General features: G+C 40.8%; 2 protein-coding genes across 5 annotated transcripts; one reads left to right on the forward strand and one right to left on the reverse strand.

Moving 5' to 3' along the window:
* Nucleotides 1–2,445: 2,445 nt before the first annotated feature.
* cx28.8 (connexin 28.8) lies at nucleotides 2,446–9,812 on the forward strand. Of its 2 annotated transcripts, none has more exons than XM_034204554.1 (2): nucleotides 2,446–2,515; nucleotides 8,653–9,812. In XM_034204554.1, exon 2 carries the CDS (start codon nucleotides 8,668–8,670, stop codon nucleotides 9,442–9,444), a length of 777 nt encoding a protein of 258 aa, XP_034060445.1. In that variant the 5' UTR covers nucleotides 2,446–2,515; nucleotides 8,653–8,667; the 3' UTR covers nucleotides 9,445–9,812. The 2 variants fall into 2 exon arrangements, with proteins under 2 accessions (XP_034060445.1, XP_034060444.1); XM_034204553.1 differs by lacking the exon at nucleotides 2,446–2,515 and adding an exon at nucleotides 2,678–2,796.
* A 3,863-nt stretch (nucleotides 9,813–13,675) lies between these two features.
* Nucleotides 13,676–15,635, reverse strand: LOC117538676. 3 transcript variants are annotated; one of them, XM_034204556.1, is made up of 6 exons: nucleotides 15,449–15,635; nucleotides 14,591–14,789; nucleotides 14,454–14,518; nucleotides 14,223–14,334; nucleotides 13,945–14,013; nucleotides 13,676–13,851 (listed from the first exon to the last, which is right to left on the reverse strand). In XM_034204556.1, the coding sequence occupies exons 1-6, from the start codon at nucleotides 15,601–15,603 to the stop codon at nucleotides 13,849–13,851; spliced, it is 603 nt and encodes a 200-aa protein (XP_034060447.1). In that variant the 5' UTR covers nucleotides 15,604–15,635; the 3' UTR covers nucleotides 13,676–13,848. The 3 variants fall into 3 exon arrangements, with proteins under 3 accessions (XP_034060447.1, XP_034060448.1, XP_034060446.1); XM_034204557.1 differs by lacking the exon at nucleotides 14,223–14,334; XM_034204555.1 differs by having other exon boundaries at nucleotides 13,676–14,013.
* Nucleotides 15,636–27,781: the final 12,146 nt, after the last annotated feature.

Below are 27,781 nucleotides of genomic sequence, written 5' to 3' on the forward strand. Positions count from 1 at the left end.
GGGAGATAAGTTTCCATTCATTTGGGCAAGCCTGGGCAACAACGATTAAAAGATTTCTTGCTCCCAAATCAATTGTGTATTTCATTACAAAAAGCAGTTATACCATACTATGTTTAGGTACTAATGAATGATATCCTCAAAACAAACGCACACATAAATAACAAAGGAAAATACATAATTTAATAAATCCACAATATGATAACATTTTACAGATTAATTTAATAAACTTTTACAAAACATAGGTTGATGTTATATCGGGGGGGGGAAATACATATTTAAACATTTCAATTAGTCTCTGCATATTTAAGTAATGCTATTTTATATAACAGATGAACAGATGTACAATATCCAGAAAGTAGATGCAAAAAATTACGGAAATGTAATCGTAATATTTGCAGAATTATAAATATATAAAAATGGAAATATGGAATATGCACACACTGCTTTCCAGTTTTTTTAAATAATATTTTTACTACTACTACTACTACTTTTTTTTACTTCACCAAATTGGACCATTTTGTGTGGGATCATGACATAACATCCACATAAATCAATTTAAATCACAGGTTCTCATTTAAAGGTCCCATGTCATGGCCATTTCTTGATCATAATTCCATTGTTGAGGTCTACTAGAATAAATGTACATTGTTCAATGTTCCAAACTCACATTGGTTTCTCATACAACTCTCTGTCCTACACGGCTTGTTGGAGCTCCTGACGACCCCCCCCCCCCCCCCCCCCCCCCCTTATGAGCCCACTCTGTTCTGATGAGTCCACCGTTACAGCGGAACATCAGTGATTATGTGTTACAATGGCGTTTGTTAGCAACCAGAAAATGACACCAGTAATGACAAACAGATGAGAATGCTGCGGGTCTGGGTGCCGTGTTGGCGGGACGTTGCGGAGCTCGCTGCTCCGCCCTTTGAGGCTCGAGGAGCGGACAATGTGAGCTGGATTACTGTGTGTCGTTTCCTGGTTGCTGCGTGGGGTCTGCGAGACAGCGAGACACCGCGGAATTCAGCCTGAGTTGTGCGGAGAACCCCGGATCCGCGGCTGAGAAAATATAAGGCTCAGTGAGTGTGTGTGTGTGTGTGTGTGTGTGTGTGTGTGTGTGTGTGTGTGTGTGTGTGTGAAGAGCTCCGCGGATTGGTAAAACGTCACTATGACCGTTACGTCACTATACTCAGGAAGAAAACAATGGAAAAATCTCCAACAAGGCGTTCTGGGGCAGCACAGACAGGTCTTTTCTGTGTTAGAGTTGTACAGGGTGTACTTTGAGGGTTTGTGACTGCAGACCGTTGACATGCAGAACAAGGGGACGGGTAGTAACCGTAGTAACCGGAAAAGCATGACATGGGACCTTTAATAAAATAAGAAGAACGCCGAGAGTGGTGCATACTTTTGCAAGGCAATGTATTTAAATTGGAGCAGCACACCCCAGTGGTTGGAATAGTCTACTACAACCACCCAACTGATTCTTATTGTTCATTGACACATTATAGATTTTTTACTTTCTTAAATATACCGTTACAACTAGGATACCCGTGTGGGGTATCCTAGTTGTAACGGTACACAAAGAACATGATATGAACAAGCATACAATCATAGTATACTTATAGGTTTAAATAAGAGTAACCTGACATATAATAGACCCAGGCATGATGAAGACACACACACACGCACGCGCACACACACACACACCCGGGGTGACATGTAATATTCATGATCAGCAGTGTAATACGAGCCGACGGTTACCAAAGTTACACTCGTCAGTCCAGGTGAGAGAAACAGCAAACAAAACAAGTGTGTGTGTGTTTGTGTTTGTGTCCAATTTAAAACTACCAAGTGTTCTGTTCTTGACCTGATGTTCTTTACATCTCGTTTTTGTATAAAGGAAACAGATTTCTAACTGCCTGAGAGTAAAAAGAAAGGATACACTCATCCTAGCTGTACAGACGTTTTGCAGCTTGTTTTGATCCTTTCTGCAGAAAGGGCTTGCTCACTAAAAAACACAAAGACAAATATATTATCTTTTGATCATCTTTATTTACAGAGAACTCCACAACAATGGTCAACTTTGAAGCACTGTCCTTGGGATCATCAGGAACCCCTCCTGTCCTTCGATACGACGACAGACATCATTCCTTTTGTTTAGACTTGTTGAATGAGTATTTGGTCAATAACTAATAAAGACAACATTACTCTCGCATATGAATGTGCACATTCTGTATAGATGTATTAGATGGAACTACATTTACTGGATGGGTCAATGGAGTGTTCTCCACTCTGGAGCCTGAACGAGACATTATTTGCATTAGACAGCACCATGGTGATGCTGTCAGTTTGTGTACACACAACACACACACACACACACACACACACACACACACACACACACACACACACACACACACACACACACACACACACACACACACTTCACTTCATGTTCAACAGGTGATCTGGAGGAGGCTGCCGCTCACATGACTGCTTGAATCGTCATTCTCAATAAAAGGTCAGTTCAAACCCAAACAGAAAGAGAGGTAGCGTTTGATATCGCCAGCACTGTAGCTATTGGGTGTGGATAAGGTGTGTCGCAGAGCTGTGCCCTCCAGACACACACACACACGCACACACACACACACACACACACACACACCACACACACACACACACACACACACACACACACACACACACACACACACACACACACACACACACACACACACACACACACACACACACACACACACACACACACCTGCTGCTACACAGAGACAGGAAAACCCAGAGGTAAGTCTTCTCTATTCCTTTTGATGAAAGTCTACACATCTTTTAAAGTATTATTTGACCATGTAGTGAGATGAGATATCATTGTTTACGCATTAACTAATTAAAACTGATAAACTAAACGGAGGGATGTGCTCCGTCCTTCATAACTCTGTAAACATGTTAAATATTGGATATGCTTCAAGGTCATGTAGGCTATAGACCTTCATTTTGCATTTTGATTGGTAGAACGTAGCTATCACATATTATATTACATCACAAGTCTTGATACAACCACATCATTCCTTTGATAATATCAATGAGCATGAGCTCTGTTCAGTGCCATAACCTGAAGCATTCTTCTGTTTGCATCTTACTATTTATTGATCTTAATATTTATTACTACAATAAAGTGTATTTTATTGTATTTCACTGTACAATAATTACATGTTACATTACATCTTGTTCAATGTACATTTACTTGGTCACTTACGACATTATCTGCAACATTTAGCTTATTGCTTGATTCATTTATTTTCTGACATGTATATAGTTAAGTTCATCTGCATTACTCGCGCATTGGTCAACAACATCATCTGCACTATTGTATTCTTCTCTGGTTCTTCTTTTTAAATGTGTCTTATTGTTTTATGTCTCATATATATTATGTTGCATTGGAAGAGCTTGGGACTTAAAGATTGTCATTTCAGAATACACTGTAGCTACTGTGCATATGAAAATACATTTTTGAATGTTGATTGAATTTATCTCACGTGGACTTGACACCGTCACGAAATGGTGTACTGAACCTCAGATCAGATGGGACCTTATATCAGCTCCAGGGCCACTGAAAACATTTCTACAATGTGTTAACAGCCATCAGGACAGGATTTTTGATAGTATGATATTCTTTGTCATCTCGCATAATCTTATGGGTCACAGACCTTCCCTGAGCAGAACCATGTCTGAATGGTGTGACAGACAACAATCATCAGGGCGGGACTTCTGTTGGTTTGGGATTATTTGAATAGAAGCAAATGTTGTCGTACCATGAGTCACAGAATACTCTGATATAATAGATAAGTGTGTGTTTGTAGGCTTATGTGCAGACTTGGGGAGTATCAGATGACATGTAATCGGATTTGTAATCAGAATACCCCAAAAAAGGAAACTGTATTCCCTTACATTCCTAAAACATGGGGGATTACTACAGGATTACAATGTTACTAAAAAACGTCCTTGTTGTAAAGGATCAGATGTTATCTCTTCTCTGTGAGCTGTACTGTTCTGTAGGCTAATACGTGAATACGCCTACTGCCTGAATCTGCTTTATGGTTTTCACTTTCTTTGCTTCATTTGTTCTGTTCTGTGAAAGGCAGCTTTTCCTATCACTGAATTATCTGAGAGGAGAGACACATTTGATACTAAATATCTTGGTTACATTGTTCTGTTCTCTTGCATATTACACTGAGATAAAAAACATCTCATTGATAATTATTTTCTGTTGTTTTTATATCACTGACAAGCTGAAACGTTGACTTTAATGAAATGTATTATGTCAACAGATTTCATTTAACTGAATTAGATTAGTTAAAAGCAATAATATTAAGTTGAACCTCACTGATTCTTGAAACTTTGCCAAAAACATGTCCCACTAAGAAAAGTGCTAATTCTGTTGGAAATGAATAACATTTTCATGAATAAAAAGAATCAAGGTTATAATCAGAGGGTCTTCTGCACAAATGTATGGTTCTTTCATAGTTTTAGTTTTATTTTTTATTAATTTAATGATTATATGCTGGCCCATTGCCTACAAAATCAGTTGTCCTCGGATAGGAGATAATCATTTCAACTTGATTAAAAAAACAAAAAGTAATAATTGAATAGAATAATATTCTTACCAAATGAAAGAGTACATTGTAATATGTATTAAAAACTACAAACAGTGAATTTTGAACAATATTTACCATTATTTTGTGGTTGCTCAAAATGCGTCCCACATATTCGTCACCACCGTCAGATATTTATAAAAAGCAATAAAATCAGGCAACTACAAGGTCAGCTACATTCCTTAGGACCCCCTTTTCAAACCTTCAGCTTTACTGCATGCTTCAAGATCACTCAAGCTCCTGTACATTTGCTATTTTCTCTAAAACTTGTACATTTTTTATCTGACTGCTTCTGTCACAACCATAACATGTCAACACCGTCTCTTTTGTATAGAACATATTAGATTAGATTATGACATAAATGTATACTTTTTAAGACGAGGTCTGAGGTAGCTAGCAACAGAGGGGAAACAAGATGGCTAATGTGAACAACTCATGCATATCATGTAAAAGATTAGGTTTTTGTCACCACCGTCAGACATCACCACCGTCAGATTGTCTGTCTGACGGTGGTGACATACTGTCTGGCGGTGGTGACAAAAACCTCAAAATGTTACTCAAGGGAGGCTAAAGTATATTTATTTACCACAATAACAATACACTGCATGCTACTACCACCATTGATGAACCATATATATATATGCCATCGGCCTATCGCTCAATCCTAGGGGATGAGGTGTGCCTTCTCTCTTTCTAAATTCACTATTATGCCATGTTCATTTGGCTTACGTCATGGGGGATGCACATAGTGCACCTACTACCTACCTACATAGCACATAGTACACCTACAATATCCCTTGTAGGCTATGCATCTCCAATGACTAAAGCCAAATGAAAATGGCATGACAACATTTAACCAAATATATGTTAAAACAATATATTTCCACACTTGAATTTGAGCAACAGCCAATGACTAGGAGTGGTCCTGACGGGACTATGACAGATCTATCTGCTGATGTAGTTCATTGCGGAGATTGGCTGGCGGTCATTTATGACCAGAACTGGTGGTTAGCAAAGGCTGTCACTGTGGATGCACCTCATCAAGATGTGAAAGTGGAGTTTTTCCACTCTCATGGGCCCAACACACGATTCTATCCAAAAGAGGTGGAAGGTGGAAAGGATATGTGCTTCATACCATTTGACCATATTCTGGTCAAACTTGTGGAACCGTCATCACCAGGTCGTGCAAGCAGGACGAGGGAGATATACAACCTGTCTGCTGAAGTAGTGTTAATTTTGTTGACTAAAACTATGACGAAATATCTTCGTCAACGACCTTTTTTTCCATGACGAAAACGAGACGATGACGAGACGGCACCGACGGCAGTAAATAATAACTGCAACAAAATCATCATGCAATATCGTTGACGAAAAGTGACGAGACGAAAATGTAGTTTACTAAATAAAAACTATGCCAAAATCTCTCTTTACTTTCGTTGACGAAAAATGAGGAGACGAAATATTATCAAAGATAACGTTACATCTCTGATAGGCAGTTTTTCTCCCAGCAGTTCCATTTCCGGTGCTGCGGCTGGGCAGCAGCTGTGTATCCGTGCTGCGGCTGGGCAGCAGCTGTGTGTCTGTGCTGAGCGCGGCGATAGATTTGAATTACACCGGGCAGCGGCACACTGTGAACTGTCAGGAAGACTCGGGTCTAACTCATGGTCTAACTAACCTTATTCAACAGAAAATGAAATGGCAACAACAGGGCATGGGAGCAGTGGTCGCACTCGCGTTAAGCGAATACCCCCCCGTCAGCGCGAGTGATTGATAAATTGTGCACTCGACGGATAATAATGGATTATGACGGAAATGTTACGATCCTGTCCGTCAAAATGACTGACAACGAACAAGTCTAAACCCACCACTGCTTGGGAGAAAGAAACAATGTGATATTTGGGCCCATTTTCGCTACAATGAGGCAGAGAAAAAAAGCGAATGCATTGTTTCATCAGAAGGGAAGCAATGTGGCCATAACACAAAAACACCAAAAACCAGATACACTCTGCGAAGCTGCATTCTTAATCATTCAACCTGTGTTTTTCATCAAATAAGGACAAGATATAATCGTATTTATTTATATATACTAAAATGACATTATTGGTTTTGGCTAGACTAGTTTGACTGAAATGTTCTATATAATCTGATGACTAAAAAAGACTCAACAGTTTTCATTGACAAAAAGTAGACTAAAATAATTAGTTTTCTTTGACTAAAATATGACTAAAATGCTCAGACTTTTAGTCGACTAAAGCTTGACTAAATTAAAACAGGATGAAGGGGACTAAATATGACTAAAACTAAAAAGAAAATGTAACAGAGGACTAAGACTAAAACAAAATTAAAAAATAGCTGACGAAATTAATACTATGCTGCAGTCATGGACTTCATAGAGGAGAAACATATACACCATATAGGCCTACGTCCTGATAAAGCTGAATGAGTGGTGGAGTGATGTAGAAACAGTCAGGGAATACTCACAGGAGTTCACTTATGAATTATTATTATTTTTGTGCCAGATGTGTTTTGTGATGTTTACACAGAATGCTTTCTGTATTTAGAAACATTTCAGTTTATGGAAAAGAGACTTTAAGATGTAGTTATTCATTTATCTGTTCTTCACGTCCAATATACAGAAGAATATAATGTATATTATGTTTTGAGTGGGGGGCACTCAGTTCACAGTGAGTGATGAATTCTTATCTTATTGCTACTGGTATCTTTTACTATGATGATTATTAATGGGGATGGGGTACTTTTATTAATGATAGCTTATTGCTTCATTGAACCTATATGTTTCTTATTGAATGTTTGCCACAGTGTTCACAATTGTTATTTGTTATCTGTTCTTCACGTCCAATATACAGTTTAAAGAACAATATAATGTATTATTTTATGAGTAGGGGGCACTATATGACAGTTTAAGATGATGTCAGTAATGAATTGTACATTATTGCAACTGGTAATCACTTTATTTTTTAACTATGATGATTTGATATTTGATGATATGGGGGTGGGTTACTTTTATTAATGATATTGCTTAATTGTACCTTAAGTTCCTTAATTAAATGTTTATCACAGTTCTCACAATTGTTATTTGTTGTACCAAATTGTTAAATAAAGTTGTTAAGCAAGGCATTGACTTGAGTGGTATACATTTTGGAATTGTATGTTGTAATGAGGCCAGTGTCACCACCGTCAGATTAGTGTCACCACCGTCAGTTCCAAAGTCACCACCGTCAGAGGGAGTTTTATTTGTTTTAAATGAATATGCTTGTAATCTGTTTCTTCAGTGCTGTTGAGTTATTAAAGTAATAGTCTCTTTTAATACAAAAATGTGTTTTTTAAGTAAAAAAACATTACTTTGTCTGTTTAAGCTAAAAGTAAACATTGTATGATGTAAGATCTTTTAAAGGAGCACACGTGAAACAGTATAAAAAATGAGCAAAAGTGAATATTCAAAATTTTACAGCATATATGTGTACTTAGAATGCCAGATAATGATTTAAAAGCTCTAAATACATATTAGACTAAATACAAATAAAAAATAAATCACTTTTTATTGTGTCTGACGGTGTTTACAAAAACAAAGTAATGACTGGAAAAACCTATTTTATGAAAAAAATACAAAATGAGGAGGTTGCACCGGTACATTGCTGAACAGCCAAGACCTTGGTCTATAATGATATAACTTCAGATTTTGTAATTTAACAAACTTTTTATTTTCAAAATTAAAACCTGTTTTATCCAAATTCCCAAGAATCAGTGACCTAATACTTTTTATTTAAACGTAATGTTATTGCTTTCAACTCACCTAATACAGTTATGTGACATTTATTGAGATAACACATTTAATTAAAGTAAACGTTTCTGTTTTTTCAGTGGATTTAATTGTGGTGAATTTGTTCAAAAATAAATGGTATATTTCTGTAAACAGCAGAAATGATCCCAAATATCCTTTAATTCCTGTTGTGTGTTGACTCCCCGACAGGAGACTCAGGCGAAGATGAACTGGGGCTTTCTGGAGAATGTCCTCAGCGGGGTGAACAAGTACTCCACGGTGATCGGGCGCATCTGGCTCTCCGTGGTCTTCCTCTTCAGGATCCTGGTGTACGTGGCGGCGGCCGAGCAGGTGTGGAAGGACGAGCAGAGTGACTTTGTGTGCAACACCCAGCAGCCCGGCTGTGAGAACGCCTGCTTCGACCACTTCTTCCCCATCTCACAGGTGCGCCTCTGGGCCCTGCAGCTCATCATGGTGTCCACCCCCTCCCTGCTGGTGGCGCTGCACGTGGCCTACAGGGAGCACCGCGAGGCCAAATACAAGAAGAAGCTTTACAAGAACAAAGGGAGCCTAGATGGAGGCCTGTTCTTAACCTACATCCTCAGCCTGGTCTTCAAGATAACCTTCGAGGTGGGATTCCTGCTGGCTTTCTACTTCCTGTACAACGGCTTCGAGGTGCCCATGCTCCTGCGCTGTAGCGAGAGCCCCTGCCCCAACACGGAGGACTGCTACATCGGCAGAGCCACGGAGAAGAAGATCTTCCTCTACATCATGGGCTGCACCTCCATTCTGTGCATCTGTCTGAATTTAGCAGAACTCATGTACATTATTTGGAAGCATCTGTGGAAGTGTTTCACCAGGCGCTACGCCCCAGTGCAGAGGACCGTCAGCCAGCCAGCTGTTTCCATTGTCAACCAGTTTGTCTCCGCTGATCCCACAGTAAACACAGAGCAGGGCTATGAGCCTGCAGCCGAGGAGGAGAACCGGCCCGTCCAGTCCTGAGGCGGAGAGACACTACACACGCACACAGACACACGCGCGCGCACGCACACACTGCTACAATCTGCTCTGTCAAAGAGAGTGAAATAACCCGGTTTGAGGAGTAACGGATAACATGTAGCCTAATGGGATTACATAGTCAAGATAGAACAAAAAAGATAACAAGGTTGGAAGCAACTAAGTTTTAATATATGTAAGGAAATATAAATTCACGTTTTGTCCTTCCAATCTCAAACTTTTGTGTTCCCTTACACTACAGTAACATGAAAATATGTTATCTTATTTCTGGGACATTTTTCAAAATGGGGATTACCAGCAGGATTATAATGTTATAATGCATTTTATAATAAAGAATGATATATTACCCTTTTCATTTAGGCACCTTTCATTTTATTTTTGTAAATGCAATGTGTTAAATGTTAAACTAAAGCAGCATTTGTAAACTATATTATTCTTTAGGCCTAGCCTATAATTGAATAGGATACATATTTTATTCTAAGGTCACATTGTTCTGTTGTCTTACATAATACACTAAAGTAAAACACATCTTATTGATATTTATTTTATATTTGCATTGTAATTGATATTGAGGACATCCAAAAGTAAAAGTAATCCGATTACGTTACTGAGTAATTATTTCTCTTTTGCAGCTAACTATAATTGTAACAGAATAGGTTTATAAAAGAACCCTCCTAACCCTGGAAACAGATGGTACAGTTTGGCCTTAAAGGAGAAAAGATATGGTGAGCTGCATCGTTTATTATTGTAGGCAGATTTAAATAGAAATAAAATGGAGCTGGATGAAATCTCTTCATCATATATTTAGTTTTACATTAATCACACAAACCTCCCTTTAAACTATAACTTGTTGTTATTTCAATTAAACACTTCACTTTGGTTAAGGGGCATTTTACCAATTTTAAACCAATTTCATTTAAACAGAGTAGAGATATCTTATCAAGCTCCACATTTGTGGAATCAGCTTCCAGTTTGTGTTCGGGCGGCAGACACCCTATCCGTTTTTAAGAGTGCGCTTAAGACCTTCCTTTTTGATAAAGCTTATAGTTAGGGCTGATTAGATTCAGCCCCTAGTTTTTTATAGGCTTAGTTTGTCGGGGGACATCTTACTTCTTCCATCTCTCTGTCTATACCTGTGTACTCTCATGTTCCGATTAACCCAGCTTCCCCAAATGTCTTTCTCTTTGGTGTCTATATACGCCGGGATCCGGAGTCATGGATGATCCTGCGCTCCTCTGTCCTGGATCGCGAGCCCTGGATCTTGAGTCGTGGCTGTGGTCCTGGATCATAAGTCCTGGATGGATATCCTCGTGGATTAATCTTCCTATTATACACACATGCATTTCCAAACATTTGGACTACCTATGTTGTAAATGTATTATCTTTTCAATTTACACACGGCATCTATTGCACGTCTGTCCGTCCTGGGAGAGGGATCCCTCCTCTGTTGCTCTCCCTGAGGTTTCTCCCATTTTTCCCTTTGAACTGTGGGTTTTCTCCGAAAGTTTTTCCTTGTACGATGTGAGGGTCTAAGGACAGAGGGTGTCGTATTGTCATACTGATATTCTGTACAAACTGTGAAGTCCACTGAGACAAATATAACATTTGTGATATTGGGCTATATAAATAAACATTGATTGATTGATTGATAAAGAGTGTGAAAACATTTAGATGTCTTCTGCGGTTTATGTCAAGTGCTAGAGAATATTTATGATCACAATTCTGTTTTAAGCGCTTACCAAGCAGGAAGGATCTAATCAAAGTTGCACTATGGGAAATGCAGGATCCAGTGTTGTTGTGAGTTTCAGCCATACTGAGGACATGATGCATAGTTTGGGATATCTTGAATTGTTCTGACCAGACAAACAAAAACTTAAATGAATTGTATAAAAAACCTATGTTGTTAAATGTGTCCCCTTGTTGAATTATGTTGAGTATATTTTTGCAATGGTCATACTGTTTATTACCATTATATTTAAAAAATATATGGTCCGTCCGTGTACGACGAAGGTACCTTTAAACCGTTTGTTTTTTAGTTCTATTTAAAAAAAAAAAAAAAACAGAAACGGGTCTGTTGAGGTGTAACATAAATATCCATGTATTACTGTGTGCCATATTGTCTATGTAAGTAGCTGCGACTACTAACTGTGTTCATTGGTTAGCGTTGTACCATGATTGTGATGTCACTACCTGGGGTATAAGACCGTTGGAAGTCACGCCCCTTCTCTCTCTGTCCTCAAGTCTCATTATTCACCTTTCTGCTGCAGGAGACAAAAGGTATAAGTCTAAATCTGCTAACAGGTTATGGGCCCAGATACGATGAATTATTCTACAGTTTGAAGCGCACGTGCGATAACAAGGCGAGAAGATTGCCTGTTAGCACGGTTAGCATAGGAGTAGCTAGTTAGCCACGTGTTAAGCTAGTTTAGCATCGGGAGAACCGAGGGAAGCTAAAGCTAAGCTAACAAGGACCTAAGCTAAGCTACTGAGGCTACAAACACAAAAGCCATGGCGAATAGAACCACGAGGAAGAGCAAGTGGCCCACGTTTGACGGGAAAGCAGAAGAGTATGAGCTCTGGGAAGAGAGCATGCTGTGTTGCATGCACAGAGTGGGATTGAAGGAGACCATTCTTCGAGCACCCGCTGGAGAGCTGACTGCGGCACTGAGGGCTCAAGACAACAAGCTCTATGCTGACGCCTATTGTGAGATAGCGGCGCTACTCGACAATACCAGTTTAGGCCTGATATTCCGAGACACGAAGGACAAGGGCCGAGAAAGTCTCAAATTCCCCTTTCACACCAGCGCTTTTTCAGCTCCGGCTCGGAGCTGGAGCCTGAAAAGCGCCGGTTTTTCCTGTTCACACCGCAGCGGCGCCGGCTCTTAGCTCCGGAATCCGGTTCACTTCCAGCTCCAAAAAATTGTCGGTCTAGAGCAGGGGTCGGCAACCCGCGGCCCACGGGCCGCATGCGGCCCTTTAAGCCCTCTGCTCTGGCTCCCTTGAGCTTAGACAAAAATAAGAAGAAAATAAAAGTATTTGTAGGACTATTTATATTTTGTTGCATGGTTGAAAATGTTTCGTATCTTGTATTTTGAGGTGATACTGTGACACATAAATAAAAAACAAAACGGTTTTAATTAGGTCAACTCAAATATGCGTCACATCCTGCTACGTTCCCGCGCGAGCGCCTTTTCTTGGAGGCGAATAACCTGACCCCCGGCTCGATGCAATATGGTCTAGCTGCGGCCGCGGCCAGTACACGGCGGTACACGATGGTACACGACACGCCCACCTGACACTACGGTGGCTGAGAGGCATGGCAGATGAAAAGCGAATTGACGACAACTACGCCGCCTACGGTGGAGACCGTACATGGCATGTTATTGTAGCATTTTAAGCAACTAAATTAATAACCTATCCGTTTTAAGCAACTATTAGGTATTTTAAGCCACTATTAGGCAAATAAATTAATAACCTATCAGTTTTAAGCAACTATTAGGCGTTTTAAGCAACTATTAGGCAAATAAATTAATAACCTATCCGTTTTAAGCAACTATTAGGCGTTTTAAGCAACTATTAGGCAAATAAATTAATAACCTATCCGTTTTAAGCAACTATTAGGCGTTTTAAGCAACTAAATTAATAACCTATCCGTTTTAAGCAACTATTAGGCAAATAAATTAATAACCTATCCGTTTGAGAACCCCTTGGAACCCCTTATCCCATTTTGATGGTTGACATCTCATTTGAACAGTGAAAGCCAGAATATTGTAAAAATGCTTACCAATGATGTATTAATAATGGGATATATATAGCACCTTTCATGAGACCCAAGGTCCCTTTAAAAAGAAGAACAGGAGTAGAAACAAACATAACAAAAGGCAGTCAGACAAAACAACAAATAGATTTGGGGCCAAAGGCCTTGGCAGACAGATGGGACTTGAGGGCCCTTTTGAAGGCATCAAGCGTGGGGATGTTGCAGATCTCCGCAGGGAGAGCGTTCCAGAGAGTGGGGGCTGCCATACTGAAGGCTCTGTCCCCGAAGGATCGCAGGTTGGTGCGGGGGGCCAGAGTCTGAAGACCGCAGGTTCCGGGGTAGAGCATGTGGGAATTGTATTGATTGAGCCAGTGTTTCATCGTGTACTTTCAACTGCAGTATATGGTCAGACAAGTTCAGCATTCACTGTGATGTATATAAAATATGACACTGATACCGTTTTCCTCAATGAACATTTATTGAACAGAACATCAAATGGAAAATCAGAGCTGGTCAACTTAAAAAAATATTGAATAAATAATAAACTCCTCGGAATCTTTCACAAGTCCTTCAGCCTTTGGTGCGCTTCCTCACTCATGTTCTTGGCGAGGTCATGAGAACAAAGTTCCATCTTACTGATAAGACTAGATGGTATAAAGAAGTCATATGTAATATTATAAAATCACATGCATCAGGGGTTGTACACTTTAATGTGTCCATTCACTAACCGACTCTTTAGGAAGGAAGCTGTAAGGCCTCTTGTTATAGGAGTGGTCCTCATCAGTGTCCAGGGGCATCTGTAGACAGTCAACCATTATTTTGACAGTGCTTTACATGCACGGTTTAACTCCTCCAAAAATGATCCAGGCTCGATTCAGAATGACACAGTACCACACAAAACAAATGTTGCATGTACCATAAGTTCTATGTAGTATGTGTTTTAGGAGTAGTAACCCATTCTGAAACAGGCACACAGGGTCATAGATACGTTGAGCGATACACTGACCATGGTGCTGCTTGCATGCGTCCTTTTACGACTGATCCTGAATGTACGTGGGACATTGTCGCTAAGGGTCGCCCTGCCTCCCTCACTATAGTGAGCAAACCTCTTTCCATACCTGCAATTAAGACACATTTTCTTCACCAGAAGGTTGAATTTTAGAGCCAGGTGTTCCCCCCCAAATCTTCTTGATAATACAATTACAAATTCAAATGTTTTTGTAGCACTGCAGCATACCCTTCCAGTCCAAAGTTTTCCACCAGGATAACACACCACCACCTTCTCAGGAGAGACATGTCATGCTAAAGAAAGAGCATCAATTTTCATTAAGTTTGTTATAGAATTTTAATGTGACTTCTTTCCTTAATACTTACAATGCTGAAGTCAAAGCTGGCCTCCATGGCAAAATACCAGGCATACTGTAATGAGAATTTTATTAGCACATGCAAGACATAATGTACATGTGACGGCTGGGTGTGACCCGGTCCTTTCACAAAATGGACACTGGAAGGTGTCCGAGTCCAATTTGTTGAGCTCTGGGCGTGCTCCATCACGGAGTGTTGTGTTGTTTGTCTATAGGTGAATAAAATAGAATACAATTTAAGTGACTTTAATATTGGAAATAGTTAACTCCTTAAACAAGCAGCAATGGACTGACCTGTATAATCCTATGGGACAAAGCTGGTCATACTTCCTCACTTTCAGAAGGTAACCCTTTAATGCACAAAACAACCTCTAGATTTCACTGTGGTTCGAACAGAAAGCCCTTCAGCTAGTTTAAATGTCAGGCCTACAGCATAAACCCCATCTAAAAACAGAGGCTCTGTCCTAATTACCTGATTGCATCCACCTGGGTTACTTGGCTCTACCCAATAACTACCATTTAACTTTAAACCACACTTAAAATAATAATTATACATATTTACATGTCTACAGTATAAGAGCTAATACATGTTTTAAATAAAAAACATTCAAATGTGAAAGACACCTTCAATTAATATTTAAAACTTACATAAAATCAGATTCTTGTAAAAATTAGAGTACATGCATGTTCAGTTAGCATATATGCTAAGTTAACTGAACGTCGAGCATGTCAAGCTAAGATATATATATATATATATATATATATAGCAAAATAAACACAATTACACTGCGCTAAACAGCCACATCGACAAACAAACGAGAACCTAAATAGTATGTAATTATATCTAAAACCACAATACGTTAAGTACCTGTACTCGATGCGCCATGTTGTTTGTTGTCTGTAAACCTCACGTGTTGGGCGTGCTCTCTTCTGACCATATTTGAAAGTACAACTTTTCGCGGCCGCAGCTAGACCCTTCTCAGCCACCGTAGTGTCGTACCAGGTGGGCGTGTCGTGTACCATCGTGTACTGGCCGCGGCCGCAGCTAGACCCTTCTCGCTCGATGAGCGAACTATGAATACATCAAAGAAAAGTACCGGAGGAACACAGGATTTAATTCTGTGTGGACAGAGTTATATGCTTTCACAGCAAACGATTCTGGCTTACCATATGTTTGATATGTAGAGAGAAGTTGTCAACGGTGGTGCAGCCTTTACGTATCGAGGAACAACACGGGAGAGGAAGACAGCTGACGATCTTCAGTCATAATTCAATGGGGTATGTCATGTATTTCAGAAAACACTTTTTGTTATATTCCATGGAATGCTCTTAACATCCCGATAGCAATGAATATCTGAAGTGCTTTGACAATAAATACATACAAAAATTAATCTGTGGAAGCCGCAGCGCTGTAAAAAGCACGACCAATCATCTGAGCCGGTGTTCCGGATTAACTGGTTCCCCGATCAACTGGTTGACAGATGTGGAGGCGTGGCCTTCGACTGAAATACACATTTCGATCGCTTCTTCTGTCGTTTACATAAATCTTTTGGTATATTTGGCTGGATAGGAACACTTTGATGCACATTCAGTACCAGTGTGTGAGGTTGTGGTTACGATGGCGATATCCGGACGCGAACAGCAAGGACTACAAAAATAAAAACGAGTTGATATGGGGATGTCTGTTCAAAACATTGCGAGCTCCAATAAATCATTTAAACCAGCTATTGTTGCCAGACTAATTACTGAATATCGTTCTTAATGTGATACCAAGTCCATCTGAGACCTGTGTACACCTTCAGACAGCCTCCAAGTGAAGCACACGTTGTTTACTCACAGTTTGAAAGCAGCGTGGAGAAGTCTTCAGCTGTGTTAAGTTGTGATCCGCTCGAATACATCCTTAAAACCAGTTATTGTTGCCCGACTTATCACTGAATATCGTTCCTAATGTGATACCAAGTCCATCTGAAACATGTGTACACCTTCAGACAGCCTCCCAGTGAAGCGTACGTTGTTTACTCACAGTTTGAAAGCAGCGTGGAGAAGTTTTCAGCTGTGTTAAACTGTGATCCTCTCAGGTAAACTGTGATTCGCTCAGGGTCAACAGGGATCCACCCATGGGAAAATGGGATCCGCCCAGGTTAAACTGTGTTACGACTTCTGTGGCTATCTACCAGCGATCATGTTTAATATGAAAGACACACACATATACATCCCTTATAAAAACGGCATTCTGCAGCACTCATCCAGATAACATGCTGTTAACTCGTTTTGCAAAGATAGCAGCAGAAATGTCATTGCTGCATGTGCAGGGATATTAGACTTTAAAATGCTGATGGGTCATTAATGTTAGTCTCGGCAAACAATATTAGGAATCCTTTATTCAAACTACATAATATTCATTGTCCATCGACATGAAAATAACAAAAAAGTTCATGCTGGACTCAAACCCGAGTCCCAACAGCAAAAGTCACTCCAGCCCTGCGCATTATGAGTGTGCCACGAATCAACACGATACCACGGTAAAACTAACACTTATCACAACATAATGTGGGCTCGCAGGCTGATAAACTAGGATATCTGATCTCGGTGGGTCTTAATGAGGCTTGATACAGACCTCAGTCAGAATACTATATATTAATATGTATATTATATGGCTTAAAGTGTACATACATTCGCTCACATTATAAATGATGGTCGGGTTGCATTTTTCTGGAACTTTTTAACAAGGTTAATCTAAAATATTATAGTGTGGTGGTTCGACACGTCGTGTTGATCCGTGGCGCACTCATAACGCGCAGGGCTGGAGTGACTTTTGCTGTTGGGACTCGGGTTTGAGTCCAGCATGAACTTTTTTGTTATTTTCATGTCGATGGACAATGAATATTATGTAGTTTGAATAAAGGATTCCTAATATTGTTTGCCGAGACCAACATTAATGACCCATCAGCATTTTAAAGTCTAATATCCCTGCACATGCAGCAATGACATTTCTGCTGCTATCTTTGCAAAACGAGCATGTTATCTGGATGAGTGCTGCAGAATGCCGTTTTTATAAGGGATGTATATGTGTGTGTCTTTCATATTAAACATGATCGCTGGTAGATAGCCACAGAAGTCGTAACACAGTTTAACCTGGGCGGATCCCATTTTCCCATGGGTGGATCCCTGTTGACCCTGAGCGAATCACAGTTTACCTGAGAGGATCACAGTTTAACACAGCTGAAAACTTCTCCACGCTGCTTTCAAACTCTGAGTAAACAACGTACGCTTCACTGGGAGGCTGTCTGAAGGTGTACACATGTTTCAGATGGACTTGGTATCACATTAGGAACGATATTCAGTGATAAGTCGAGCAACAATAGCTGGTTTTAAGGATGTATTCGAGCGGATCACAACTTAACACAGCTGAAGACTTCTCCACGCTGCTTTCAAACTGTGAGTAAACAACGTGTGCTTCACTTGGAGGCTGTCTGAAGGTGTACACAGGTCTCAGATGGATTTGGTATCACATTAAGAACGATATTCAGTAATTAGTCTGGCAACAATAGCTGGTTTAAATTATTTATTGGAGCTCGCAATGTTTTGAACAGACATCCCCATGTCAACTCGTTTTTATTTTTGTAGTCCTCGCTGTTCGCGTCCGGATATCGCCATCGTAACCACAACCTCACACACTGGTACTGAATGTGCATCAAAGTGTTCCTATCCAGCCAAATATACCAAAAGATTTATGAAAACGACAGAAGAAGCGATCGAAATGTGTATTTCAGTCGAAGGCCACGCTTCCACATCTGTCAACCAGTTGATCGGGGAACCAGTTAATCCGGAACACCGGCCCGGCTAAAATAACTGGATGGCCTACCTGCCTGTCAGCCTTCCATCTGTGCACAAATTTATCTCGTGCCCTCATTGGTCATGTGCGCGTTCGTGTGTGTTGGAGGAGTATGGGCATAGATATGTCTCATAATTATTTGTGTGAACATAAAAATAATTTGTGTGTAAATATGTGATTTGTAAATGTAAAACACCATCCACAAATGCATTTAAAAGATTTGCAAACTCACAAATACATTTGCAAGTGTAAAACGGATCTGCAAATACGCTAAATATGTTCACAAATAAAAAAAAGATCTGTGAATATCTCTTTAACATTTACACCGTTCGATCAGGCATTTGTGAATCCATTTTGTATTTGTGGACCAAAAATGCGCTTGCGGATCTCAAATCTCTGTTCGCGGATCGTCTTTTTACACACACGGAATTTTGAGACATATTTTCCGCCGGTCTCGGCTAAAATCTACTCGTGTCACTCGGTTATTTTCGGAAACCACGTGATGGCCTGCTGATGGCGACATTTCCGCATGTTTTCAAAGTAAGCATGATGGTTTGTTTAATGCTCTGTTTTTGTATTATAATGAACAGCGGAACGTTAGATGCATTATTCATCACCATCATCATCATGTTATAGTGATACAGTTAGTTTGTGTTATTGGTTCAATATAGCATATATCGAGCACTTTCGTTGATGTTGAAGTGCAGGCTATAGCCTACGCCACTTTCGGGTCCCGAGGGAGCAGCTGGCAGCGAAACAGCCCAGATAAAACTCTTTCTTCATTGTTTGTTGTGTATTCAGTCAAGCGGGTCGAAGTTACAAAGCACTTCACATCTTATTAATCGGCCTAATTGTACCTTACCAGTGCAGTAATAAAGTAATCTGTAGAAAAGCACCGTATTTAGGTCAGGGTTATGGTGATGAAGAATACATCCAACGTTCCGCTGTTCATTATAATACAAAAACAGAGCATTAAACAAACCATCATGCTCTTACTTTGAAATCATGCGGACATGTCGCCATCAGCAGGCCATCACGTGGTTTCCGAAAATAACCGAGTGACACGAGTAGATTTTAGCGGAAAATATGTCTCAAAATTCCGTGTGTGTAAAAAGACGATCCACGAACAGAGATTTGAGATCCGTGAACAGAGATTTGAGATCCGCAAATCTGGTCCACAAATACAAAATGGATTCACAAATGCCTGATCGAAAGGTGTAAATGTTAAAGAGATATTCACAGATCTTTTTTTTATTTGTGAACATATTTAGCGTATTTGCAGATCCGTTTTACACTTGCAAATGTATTTGTGAGTTTGCAAATCTTTTAAATGCGTTTGTGGATGTTGTTTTACATTTACAAATCACATATTTACACACGAATTATTTTTATGTTCACACAAATAATTATGAGACATATCTATGCCCATAGAGGAGGAGCTCTGTAAGGAAGTCTGAAGGAAGGGGCAGATTTTTTTCGGTTGTGTATTTTCAAATTCTAGCACACTCGAGCTGGTTTCTCCATTCTTACCTACCCCACCTTTAACTCTTTTTAGGGTGCAGCTATATGTTTTATTTATTTCAAAGTGGGCCCATTTTAATAATATTTTTTTTCCCTTCAAATGTGCAGAGGACTCTCCAAGTGCTGTGTTTAATTTATTTTAAAGTAGGCCTGTGTATTATTTGTAATTCTCCTTATAAGAGTTCTTTGTTTCTTATTAGAGGTTAACAGTTTTATATCATGTAATAAATAGCCTAATAAAGGCAAAAAAACTGTAGTTTTTGTCTATGATATAACAATAAAAAACTATGAAATATGTTTTGCGGCTCCAGACAAAAACATGTTTTGGAAAAAGGAGCAAAATGGCTCTTTTGGTCAAAAAGGTTGCAGACCCCTGGTCTAGAGGCAAGAGCTTCGGAGCTAAGAGGTGACGTCGCTTACGTCTCTCTTACGTCGAGGCGTGCAGGAAACTAAACCCACCTCCCTGAACATGGGTCGACTGTCATGTCTGCCTACAAGCAGTAGTGCTTATAAACAGACTTTATAAAGTCAGGCAACACTAACCAGGCTTCGTGTGATTCTGTTTATTTGTACCTTACTTTGACCATCCGTTCACTGTTATTGATCATTGTGGAGAGAGGCAGACGTGTTGTTTTGTATTATAGCAGCTATCGGATGGAATCAATACATGGGCTGCACAGGTTGTCGTGTCCGACTATCACAAGTAGAATCATAATAAAAATACGCCGGTAAAATGTGCCTGTAGAAAACGGTTTATGCCACAATAGGATAGCAATAGCAAGTAGTCAGTTTAGCTTCGGTTGCTATGCTAACATCACCCATTTTATACCAGAGAAACTTTCATAACAGCGTTGTGATACCAAACAGCGTCAATTCAGACTGACACACATTCACTTAGGCTAAGGGGAACTGGGGATATGTATCAGCTGCTTGTGTGAGTCGGACAGTGAATACTTTAGAGCGGCCGCTGCAGTGTGAGCTAACCGGGAGCTAACGGAGGAGAATAAACTCTCGTAGAAGAGCAGCCAACACTGCAGCGGTCGGTAAATGCTGCAGAAACACATTAATAAACAATGAACCACGGCACTCTGGAGCAAAGTATAAGGTTGGAGAAGTCGTTATTCAATTTATTCTGGCTTCGTGTGATTAAAAGCAACACGATCATCGACCCGACGCAGTTCCCCGTTGTTGTTGTTGTTGTTGTTGTTGTTGTTGTGAGCGCCGTAATGCCGTTGGGGAGCAAATCAGCGATGTAAACGGTGACGTCATGACGCAGCAGCGGGTGCTGGGCGGTGTGAACAGAGCGGGAGCAGAAAAGGGAAACCGGAGCTGAACCAGAAAAGCTCTAGCTCGGAGCTAGAAAGGGAAAAGTGCTGGTGTGAAAGCCGCAAGAGTGTTACGGGAGCACTATATTGGAAAAGGCAGGCCCAGGATCGTCAACTTGTATATAACCATGACTGCGCTGAAGAAAGCTGATAATGAGACGGTGACAGAGTTGAGCAGATCATTACGGCACTCAGGAGCGCGGGAGAAGCACCGAGTGAGGGACTAATGATGGCGATGGTTATGCGAAAAATACAAGCCGTTCACACTAATGGTGACACACGGTGACAGTGAAGTAACGTTGGGACAGTTCAAGGCGAAGTTGAGGAACTTCGAGGCCTCAGAAGATTCAGCCCAGCCTCAAACGAGACGAGCGAGAGGGTGCTGAGGGTCCAAGCAGAAACAAAGAGACAGCCCGGCAAACGATTCATCCCCGATGGCGACGGAGAACACGTCGGCGCATGTTGGCGATGCGGAGAGAAAGGCCATCAAAAAGATGACTGCAGAAAGAAAGTCTGGTGTAGCTTTTGTAAAAGCAAGGGGCACACAGACAAAGCGTGCACAAAGAAGGACCGCGGTGATGCCGCTCGGTGCGCGAGCATGCCAGGTGGTACCGGAGAAGCTGCGGGAGGAGATGACTACACCCTCAAAGTGCAAGCTGAAGGGACCAGACTACAGAGACAACAGACCCACAGAAAAGGATTGATCGTGGACACGGGAGCGTCGTCCCACATCATCAACAATAACGGCCCGTCCACACCACAGCTTCAAAAAAAGCTTGGAGCTGAGCGTGTCTGAAGCTCGACCAACAACCAATCACATGAATCTCCCGCCCCTGACACATAAGCAGCGGTTTGTTTGGCTAGATCTTGTACTGGCATATGATTTGATTGGCTGACGCTTCCACCGAAGGCTTCAGAAGCTTCAAAAGTTGAACATTGCTCAACTTTTGCAGCCTGAAACGCCAGGAAAGCTCCGCTCTGCTTCCCACAATGCAGTTCGGCGAAAAGTGACGTCACCCCATTCAAAGTGAATGGGCAGACGCGTTGGAAACCGTTTTTGAAGCTGTCAAAGCTGTAGTGTGGACGGGCCGTAAGAAGAAATTCAAGATTTTTGACAGCACCTTCAAGCCGGAGAGACACAGCATGGAATTGGCAGACGGGAGGCGCACCTTCGGGGTGGCGCAAGGCAGAGGAGAAGCAGAGATGTGTCTGATAGACAGCGAGGGACGACGGTGTAAAGTAACTCTGAAGAACGCACTATACATCCCATCGTACCCCCAAGAACTCTTTTCCGTGAAGTCTGCTACAGCTAACGGAGCCAAGGTGTTCTTCGACGAAGGTAAAGATGCTCTGATGTTACCGGATGGTACCAGATTTGACATTTATGTATGTAAGAAAATGTACTTTTTGCAAACAGAGTGTGATGTTGAAGATAAGAGTCATGTCAGCCATGATATCCAAACGTGGCATGAGATTATGGGTCACTATAATTATGAGGATGTTTTAAAGCTGCAGGATGTAACTGTAGGTATGCATATTAAGGGTACAAAGTGTAAGCCTGATAAAGATTGTCAAAGAACATCTCCCCGTAATCTATCCCCGCCAAGCCCCCAGGAAGTGCGCCGAACTCAGATGAAAATATTCGTGCTGGCCAAACGGCGGTACTACACTTCCGTTTGGTTGCCAGGCCCGGAAACACTTTTTCCCATTGACTTACATGGGGAAAGAGTGGTCTGTAAATCATTGGATAATTTTTTTTAAACTACCCAGTACGAACACTTGTATAGCCCTTATTAAAAACATTCGTTCCTCAAGTTGTAATAATGTGCTAATAACGTTATTCTGAGAGTTATTTCCCTCTGCATTATGAACGCGCATCTAACCCACGGGACTGCGCCACACGGCACGTTCATGTTACGTGTCCCGACCAATCAGAGCACACTGTGGGGGTGGGGGCTGGAGCTATTGGAGCAATTGGAGCTACAACGAGCCGTTAAAGGCAGAGAGTGAAATTCAGTGAATACACGTAGTTTACAGAGATGCTGTATTGCCCCTTTCACACCAACGCGTTTTCAGGTCCGGCTGAAAAGTACCGATTTTTCCTGTTCACACCACAGAGGCACCGCCTCTTAGCTCCGGAATCCGGTTCACTTCCAGCTCCAAAAAATTGTCGGTCTAGATGCACGTTAGAGGTTTTGTGTTGGACATGAAGTTAGCTAACGTTAGCTAACTCTACCAGGTTAGCATGTTAAGCTGTACTTTCTGTGGCAGCTAGCTTAATACAAAGAGGGGTTTTGTGCTTCATTGCAAACTTTTCTTACAAATGTGTGTTAATCTACCTGAAACTGTAGGGACAGTTTGTTTCTACTCTAGAGAAACAAACATAGATCTAACTATACAGACCATTGTTGAGGAGATGCAAAACATACTGTACATGAGTTAGGTCCAACATATACCTTGAGTAATATTACTTTGCTGCTAAAAATGAAACATCATTATCAGATGAGGACATCACCAAAGTGTGTGAGTCTGTCAGGGGATTTGATCTGTTCTCTGCATGTCGTAAACCAGTGATCACCAACTGGCGGCCCGCGGGCCACATCCGGCCCGCCAGACATTCTCATCCGGCCCGCACGACTGGGGTGACTGTGGCGTTGGCGGAGTGGTTACTGCGTTTTTTACAACGTCTCGTGAGTAAGGTGCAGTACCGGAGTCCAACAGAGAGGCGGCAGCTGCGGGACAGCAGACTGCGTACTGCGAAACCTTCCCTGCCTTGAAGAAGAAGTGATCCTTCATTGTGAAGAGTCTGGTTAATTAATGTGCTCTGCACCACAGCAGTAGGCCCACTGCGACAGAGTCCAACAGAGAGGCAAGAGCTGCGGGACAGTAGCCTAGAAGCAGGGTTGGGTTGTAACGGAATACATGTAACGGCGTTACGTAATCAGAATACAAAAATCAAGTAGGCTAACTGTATTCAGCTGGCGTTACATTTGAAAAACAAGTAATCTGATTACAGTTACTTTCGTAAACCTGAAGTGAATACATTTTGGACTACTTATTGGAATTATTGGTGGAAAAGTTTCCTCACAAAATGTAGTATTCATTACCGGCAGAACTATGTGCACACTGCACGGCGCTGCAGCATGTCTGTGAGCGAGAGAGAGATGCAGCGTGTCTGTGAGGCCCCGCCCCCGCACGCAGATGAGAGAGAGAGATCTATTTTAAAATATATTGAAAGTTAGAAACGGAGATGGTTAAATAAAATGTGCAAGATAACGTTTATGTAGCATTTCTTTATTGTCGAAATGATGACATTTCATAACGGGATCAAATCAAAGTGAATGGCCTGCTGCTGCTGAAGGCATGGGGCAAGTGACTGGAACAAGTTTTAAAAGTTATTACATCGTTTCAGATAATAATAATACATAATAATGATAAGTCATTCTATTTAGGGGCGCCTTTCAAAGCACCAAGGATACCTTACAATTCATAACATATTCCAAGGAAAGGTTTTAAGGCAGTACAAAGAATGCAGTCCGGGTGATGTTTTTTATGTGGGGTGCAGATGAGAGGGAGCTGTCCAGAATGACACCAAGATGTTGTGTTTGAGTTCTTGATAAGCCATTAAACAGTAAAATAAGTGTCTCCTGTTCAGCAAAACATACCCATCTGTTATGGAAAAAGAAAGTATTCTAAAAGTAATCTGAATACGTTACTAACTGTATTCTGATTACTTTCAGAGCATGTATTCAGTATTCAGTAACTGATTACATTTACAAAGTTTAGAGTTTCTTTGCTGTTTTACTGCAAATATCTTGTACACCTCTGGTCCCACGCCAGTTTCTTGATGCACTACTTCTTCCGATACAATGGTTGCGTGGAAATCTCTGTAAGACACCAGAGTTAACACAGCCCAATCTGTTGAGGTCAACGTCGCTTTAACACTGCGGGGTCCATATGTTTCTCCATTCTTCAGATTGTAGAAATGCAGTTCATTCGCCATATAGTTTAACACATAACCCCAAACATATCCATTTTCCAGACTCCTGTCTTCATGAAGATCTTCGGCTGGAGGCGTCTGAACCCGGCACATATACTGCATCCGTTTCTTGATTGGCTCTCCGGACGGATGGCGGAAAGTTGTCACAGGCGTCTCGCTGATTAAACCCATATCGATGCGTCTCTTGGCCATTTTTCTTTTTTGAAAGGTGACTTGATGAGTGGAAATGACTGGCTTTTTAATTAGTCTGCATGGATTTCTTTTTTCATCTATTTCCACCCCCCATTATCTGCTGGCCTCATATCGTGTGACAGGAAGGGGTAGAGAAAGGGGGAGAGGCCTGGGCTGTGAGGGGGCGGGGGCTAGACAGTCTCACGCATAACTTCAAAGAGACACCTAGATTAACATCAGAGGCTTATAACACACCGGTGTGAAATCACACCTGCCTGTTATAACACCTCAACCCTCACATCAAAGGACAGACAGCAAAGGCTAATTAGATTAGACAACAAAGGGCTGTGAGGGGACAGGGGCCAGACAGTCTCACGCATAACTTCAAAGAGACTGCCTCAACCCTCACATCAAAGGATTAGACAACAAAGGCACTACACAGGGGGGCATTTCACACCTACGTGTGATGACACCTCACCCCTCACATCAAAGGACCTCGAACAAAGGGAGGCGGGACTTAGCTCATTAGCATAAGTTTACCCCTCACATCAAAGGATCTCGAACAAAGGGAGGCGGGACTTAGCTCATTTGCATAATTGGGGGCGGGCCACCTGTCAGCATGCTGGTCCATGCTGGTGACCAAAACACAACATATGCTGGTCCATGCTGGTCAACACCATGCTGGTTTTTTCAGCAGGAACGCAACCACACACTTGTAAAAAAATAACACACTTTATAAAGTCAGGCAACACTATAACCAGGCTTCGTGTGATTCTGTTTATTTTTACCTTACTTTGACCATCCGTTCGCTGTAATTGATCATTGTGGAGAGCAGGCAGACGTTTTGTTTTGTATTAGCAGCTATCGGATAGAATCAATACATGGGCTGCACAGGTTGTGCTGTCCTACTATCACAAGTAGAATCATAATGAAAAGGTAAAATGTGCCTGTAGAAAACGGCTTATGCCACAATAGGATAGCAACAAGTAATCAAGATAGTCAGTTTAGCTTTAGCGGTTGCTGTTGCATAACTGCGGTCAACTCAGCTGTCTCTCGCGTTCGCTTGGTCAAATCAGCAGCTATTCATTTTTGAGTGCGCAATTGATAGTGCCTTTACGGTAATCGCTGTACAAGAGTAAAATAATGTTTTTTTCTGCTTTATTTGCAATACATGTCATTTGTACCATAACTTCTTAATAAAATTGACACTGTTTGACTCAGTCCTAGTTTGACTCCTACAATAAAATGAAGTTTTTACTGTGTACTTTTTGGGTAATACTCTCTCAAAGCCCCCTCCTGAGAACAAAATCATGCCACTTCTGCTTCCGCCTTATTTTCATTTAGTAGTTTGCCTTATTTTTATTCAGTAGTCCTTCTCCCCTTTTTTCTTCCTCTTCTCGAGTAGTCAGTGTGGTGCTGTTGCTTTGGTCTGGGTCTCTGGATCTGTGAGCTAACCATGCCCCGTTCATTTGTATATAAGGAATGGAAATGAGTCATTATGAAATACAAGTCACCTGAAATAAATAAATGTGTCATTATGAAATACAAGTCACCTGAAATAAATAAATGTGTCATTATGAAATACAAGTCCCCTGAAATAAATAAATGTGTCATTATGAAATACAAGTCCCCTGAAATAAATAAATGTGTATTTAAATGTACATGTATACATATGTATTGCCTTATTTATTTATTTCATAGGCATATTTATATATATATGTATTTATTTATTTAATTTTGGCTTAAATGGCATTCCATACAATATGTGTCTTGGCTGTTTGCGTTGTGAAAACAAATGGACCGTAGATACACGGATTGACCGTCCTCATCTGCGCTCTTATTTTGAAAGGCAACTTCCGGTAGCAGAATATGAAAAAACGGTAGTTTTTTTGTTTCTGTTTTCTAGTGATTTTATTTTTTGTTTTGAGAAGTAGAAAATGAAAATCATCCCGTTTTTTAAGTTTAGTAAATCCATTTTTGACCATGATAAAGAAAAACGCCTTGTATTTCAATTTTGGCTTTTCAATTTTAAAACGAAAATCAAATATCCAGTCGTTTTTTGTTTTTGAATATCCATTTGTAAAAAGAAAATCCAATGACCAAAACATACACTGACCGCTTCCTCAGTTCCTTGATTCAAAAGGAAAATAAAACAGTAGGCCTACCATATATTGTGATTGTATTAATTCATGGGATTAAAAACGTTTCATATTGAACAATACACTGACTTTGTTAAAGATATTTAAACAGATAATGGTGCAGGACATCAGTGCTTCACAGACTGCTGTTAGAACTCACCTCGAAGATTATTATAAAGGCCTGCGTGAGTCCTGATTAGTTTCAATCCAA

This window comes from Gymnodraco acuticeps, unplaced genomic scaffold, assembly GCF_902827175.1.
Source record: "Gymnodraco acuticeps unplaced genomic scaffold, fGymAcu1.1, whole genome shotgun sequence".
NCBI lineage: Eukaryota > Metazoa > Chordata > Actinopteri > Perciformes > Bathydraconidae > Gymnodraco > Gymnodraco acuticeps.